Source organism: Pangasianodon hypophthalmus, chromosome 3 (genome assembly GCF_027358585.1).
Source record: "Pangasianodon hypophthalmus isolate fPanHyp1 chromosome 3, fPanHyp1.pri, whole genome shotgun sequence".
Lineage (NCBI taxonomy): Eukaryota > Metazoa > Chordata > Actinopteri > Siluriformes > Pangasiidae > Pangasianodon > Pangasianodon hypophthalmus.
In genome coordinates, this window is record NC_069712.1 from 1,335,001 (window position 1) to 1,340,000 (window position 5,000).

At 46.8% G+C, this 5,000-nt stretch overlaps 1 protein-coding gene across 5 annotated transcripts in view; it reads left to right on the forward strand.

The window, feature by feature from the left end:
• arhgef38 (Rho guanine nucleotide exchange factor (GEF) 38) overlaps positions 1–4,650 on the forward strand; it is a 19,585-nt gene extending 14,935 nt beyond the window's left edge. For 3 of the 5 annotated variants that reach the window (XM_034303152.2, XM_053232766.1, XM_053232765.1), the window contains exons 9-14: positions 1–102; positions 195–491; positions 1,187–1,321; positions 1,474–1,678; positions 2,146–2,345; positions 2,823–4,650. The exon at positions 1–102 is cut by the window's left edge and continues 21 nt beyond it. In XM_034303152.2, coding sequence (XP_034159043.2) covers positions 1–102; positions 195–491; positions 1,187–1,321; positions 1,474–1,678; positions 2,146–2,345; positions 2,823–3,005 — 1,122 coding nt within the window. In that variant the 3' untranslated portion in view covers positions 3,006–4,650. The remainder of the gene's footprint in view (positions 103–194; positions 492–1,186; positions 1,322–1,473; positions 1,679–2,145; positions 2,346–2,822) is intronic. The other 2 variants (XR_008301467.1, XR_008301468.1) reach the window with 2 other exon arrangements.
• The last annotated feature ends 350 nt before the right edge of the window (positions 4,651–5,000 follow it).

Here is a 5,000-nt window from a genome sequence, read left to right on the forward strand (position 1 = left end):
CAGGATGTGGAGGATTTAGAGGCCATCATGAAGGATCCTGATAAAATCGACACCAATGGTTTTCAGCACAGGAGGAACGGTCACGATCCCTATAAACACCTGGTGAGAGCAGCTAACGCTAACGTTAAAGCCAGAGGTCAAAGCTTTGATGTTAAACCTCAGACATTAACATGGGCGTGTTCTTCACCTCACAGGTGGAGCGGTTGGAGAGGTTGGTGCTGTCCCCTTTGTCCTCTCTACAGGCCATGTTCTCGTCCCCTCAGAAGCTGATCCAGAAGCGTTACGATAAGCTGCTGGACTCGTGTTCCTCAGGCAGCGAGGAGCAGCTTCAGGCTCAGCGTGACTACCAGGCGCTAAACGATCAGCTCACCGTCGACCTGCAGCGCTTCAACCACGCCGCTCAGACCATCCTCACCAACTGCCTGCTCAGTGTCATCAAGCTGCTCAGGGAACTGACCGAGGGGGCCAGACCGCCCGTACACCAACTTCCTGTAAGGCTCTCACTCCCGTCACCTGGGCTCTGATTGGCTAAGAGGAGAGTGATGATTCAGTATCAGGTGTTACTGGCTAAAATATGATGCAGCACATCAGATTTTTTAAAATTTATTGAAGATTATCTCACGTCACTGCTAAGTCGTGGATCCTGATTGGTCAGAAGTTGTTGATTAATTTTCTGTAACAGCAGCTCTGACAGTAGTGCAGCTCCAAATCACAGGTTTATATTAATGTGTTTGTTCTAATACGTTATGGTTTCTATAGCAACAGCTCATTCACAGGGACTTGTTCAGCTAACGCTCCACTTCAACATGTTTACAAACGTGTGTAAACATCAATATGGTGAAGTTTTCTATAAGGAGACATTTATTTATTTGATATTTATGGAAGGAGTCTCCAGTGTCAGCGCTTTGTAACAGTCAGAGGTAAAGCTGTAACTTTAAGTTTTCTGACATCTTCAGGACAGAGGAGTTTACGCTTCTTTGCAGTTTCTCAGTTTCTGCTTTTTTTTTTAACTTATTAACTTGAAAAGAGAGAAAAAAAAAGAGGCTGGTGAGGGAACGAGTGTTTATAGCTGCTATAACGTAAGTGACAACAAGAACTAAGTAGTTTGACTGACAAATAAAACCCGTTAAGGTGGTAACAGTAAGTCAGTAAGTTACACAGTATTTGCTGTGGATGTTGTGTTTAGGCTCCTCTGTCGAACATCAGCGAGGTGCAGAACAGCATCATGGAGGAGATCAGCAACCTGATGTTCTTCAGAGAAAACTCACAGAGACTGATGGAGAGGAAAGTCAGCTTTGAGAAACGAGAGAGGAAAAACATGGTAAGATTCAGGGCCGTGTCTTAAATCATGTACTGCGCACTTCGTTCTTATGCTGTACGTACACTAAAGTACCTGGGTATACTCTTATGGTAACAGTGCATTAGCGTAATGGTGCTCTAAACTGGTGTGTGTGTGTGTGTGTGTGTTATCAGGCAGTGGAGTGTGTGCAGCCCCAGACGGAGAGTGAGAGGTCCAAGCTGATCTCTCAGTATCCTTCTAATTGTCTGTACGAGCTGAAGAGGAAGTGTAACGCCACTCAGGATCAGGATGTCACGCTCCTGCAGGGGGAACTGGTGGCCTTACTGGAGGACCACGACCCGTTCGGCAGCGCCTCCCGCTGGCTCGTCGACACCGGGAGTGAGTCTGCATGCGTGTGTGTGTGTGTGTGTGTGTGTGTGAAGCCTTTGTGATTTTTATTAAACACACCCACCTTCTAATCATCCCTTCACAGACACCTAGCTTTATAAGCCAAATTTATATCTGGCTTCAACCCTGGATCAGGTGCTTTAGGCCCCGCCTCCTTGTTTTTGTCACTATTGCTTGCTAGTATGTCTAAAAGTGTAGCGATTCCCACGTCCTGCTTTCCTTCCTGCACACTTCTAAAAATACTGCCATGGCTGAGCAAGAAACAGTAAAAGAAGAGGAAGCTGTAAGTAAAGTGGAAGACGAATGGGGTCAGGTGTGGAGTATGGAAGGCCATAGGGGTCAAAGGCTGAGAACATACAGTATGAGTGAGGATTTTTGCTGTGAGAAAACCTAAATACGGATAAAGTCTAATTAACGTGAATGTGTGTGTGTGTGTGTGTGTGTGTGTGTGTGTGTAGGCACGCAGGGCTACGTGTACTCCACCTTCCTGAAGCCGTATAACCCTCAGCGAGACGTTCACCACGAGCGCTCCGATGATTTCGACAATCTCAGTCTGTTCGTGTCAAGCAGCAGGAGGGGCAGTCACTCCAGCTACAGTCCGTCCACTCCGTCCAGCCAGCAGGGGGAGACACCGAGCACAGAGGACGAGGAGCAGCATGTAAGTTACGGGTTTCAGTCCCGGGTTTGTCCCTGTCCCTTATTGTCACGAACACCAATACGACATAAAAGATGTCAGGTTTGTTTAGATTGGGGGGGGGGGGTGGTGCAGCTCGAACACTATTGGCTGTTGTGTAAATCAGTCACATCAACACTCAGCTGTTTAAAGTGTAAAAGTCTCTTGTTCTAAAAGTCTTAATGGTTTTAAAGACGTAATGTTCATGGATGAAGGGATGGCAGAGTGATATGAGAAAAAAAGAAAGAATTGTAATAAGTGTGTGATTATAATGAGTGTGTGTTAGGATTGTAATGAGTGTGTAGTTCCTAATTTGAGTACTGATTGCTGATTGGTCGGCTGTTATGCCTGTTATGACATCATCACTGTGATAATGAGGAGCAAATGATATATTCTGTGAGGAGTAACAGTCCTGTAATCTGTATGTTGTGTGTGTGTGTGTGTGTGTGTGTGTGTTGTCAGTTCTACGCGGTGTACGCGTTCGTGGCGCGCTGTGAGCAGGAGCTCAGTCTGCAGGAGTACCAGCACGTCCGCATCCTACAGTTCTCCGACCTCGGGGGAAACAAAGACTGGTGGCTCGCTGAGTCCAACGGCCAGAGGGGCTACGTCCCCGCTAACTACCTCGGCAAGATGTCCTACGCCTGAGGACACGACACCACACCCAGGCCGTGTTCCAATAACACACACCCTCGCTCCCTTCCCCTCTTAGTGTCTCTCACTTCATCAGCAACAGTGAAGTGTGTTACAGGTTACAGGAGGAGTAAAATAGGGTCCATCTGCTCCTCTTAACGTCTCCAAATGCACTGTGGTGGCCTACATAGTGTACAATGTGTGGATTGGGACACGCCCACAGTGGACTGATGTTTAAATGGACTATATAGTGAATAGGGGATATGTGGTTTGGGACACGCCCACAGTGGACTGATGATGAAGTTATAGTGCACTATATAGTGAATAGGGGATATGTGGTTTGGGACACGCCCACAGTGGACTGATGATGTTTATGATGAGATGACTCTGATGATGTTTATGATCAGATGACTCTGATGATGTTTATGATGAGATGACTCTGATGATGTTTATGATCAGATGACTCTGATGATGTTTATGATGAGACGACTCTGATGATGTTTATGATGAGATGACTCTGATGATGTTTATGATCAGATGACTCTGATGATGTTTATGATGAGATGACTCTGATGATGTTTATGATGAGATGACTCTGATGAGAGTTCAAATCCCAGCACCACCAAGCTGCCACTGCTGGGCCCTTGAGCAAGGCCCTTAACCCTCAACTGCTCAGGTGTGTAAATGAGATAATTCTAAGTCGCTCTGGAGAAGGGCGTCTACCAAATGCCATAAATGTAAATGTTTAAATGCACTATATAGTGAATAGGGTGAGTGTGGATTGGGACGCGCCCACAGTGAACTGATGATGGTGGTGTTTAAATGGACTACATAGTGAATAGGGTGTGTGGATTGGGACGCGCCCACAGTGGACTGATGATGGTGGTGTTTAAATGCACTATATAGTGAATAGGGTGTGTGGATTGGGACGTGCCCACAGTGGACTGATGATGGTGGTGTTTAAATGGACTATATAGTGAATAGGGTGAGTGTGGATTGGGACGCGCCCACAGTGGACTGATGGTGGTGTTTAAATGGACTATATAGTGAATAGGGTGTGTGGATTGGGACACGCCCACAGTGGACTGATGATGATGGTGTTTAAACGGACTATATAGTGAATAGGGTGAGTGTGGATTGGGACGCGCCCACAGTGGACTGATGATGGTGGTGTTTAAATGGACTATATAGTGAATAGGGTGTGTGGATTGGGACGCGCCCACAGTGGACTGATGATGGTGGTGTTTAAATGGACTATATAGTGAATAGGGTGTGTGGATTGGGACGCGCCCACAGTGGACTGATGATGGTGGTGTTTAAATGGACTATATAGTGAATAGGGTGAGTGTGGATTGGGACGCGCCCACAGTGGACTGATGATGGTGGTGTTTAAATGGACTATATAGTGAATAGGGTGTGTGGATTGGGACGCGCCCACAGTGGACTGATGATGGTGGTGTTTAAATGGACTATATAGTGAATAGGGTGTGTGGATTGGGACGCGCCCACAGTGGACTGATGATGATGGTGTTTAAATGGACTATATAGTGAATAGGGTGTGTGGATTGGGACGCGCCCACAGTGGACTGATGATGGTGGTGTTTAAATGGACTATATAGTGAATAGGGTGTGTGGATTGGGACGCGCCCACAGTGGACTGATGATGGTGGTGTTTAAATGGACTATATAGTGAATAGGGTGTGTGGATTGGGACGCGCCCACAGTGGACTGATGATGGTGGTGTTACAGTGCACACTTATGACACAGATGATATGAGGGGAAGTTAACGAGGGTGCAGATTGGAACACGTCCCTGTTATGAATGATGAACGCTGATGTTTTGAAGGATGAAGGCCGTGATGAAGGCCGTGATGAAGACGCCGTGATGAAGACGCCGTGATGAAGGCAGTGATGAAGGCAGTGATGAAGGCCATGATGAAGACGCCGTGATGAAGACGCCGTGATGAAGGCCGTGATGAAGGCAGTGATGAAGACGCCGTGATGAAGACGC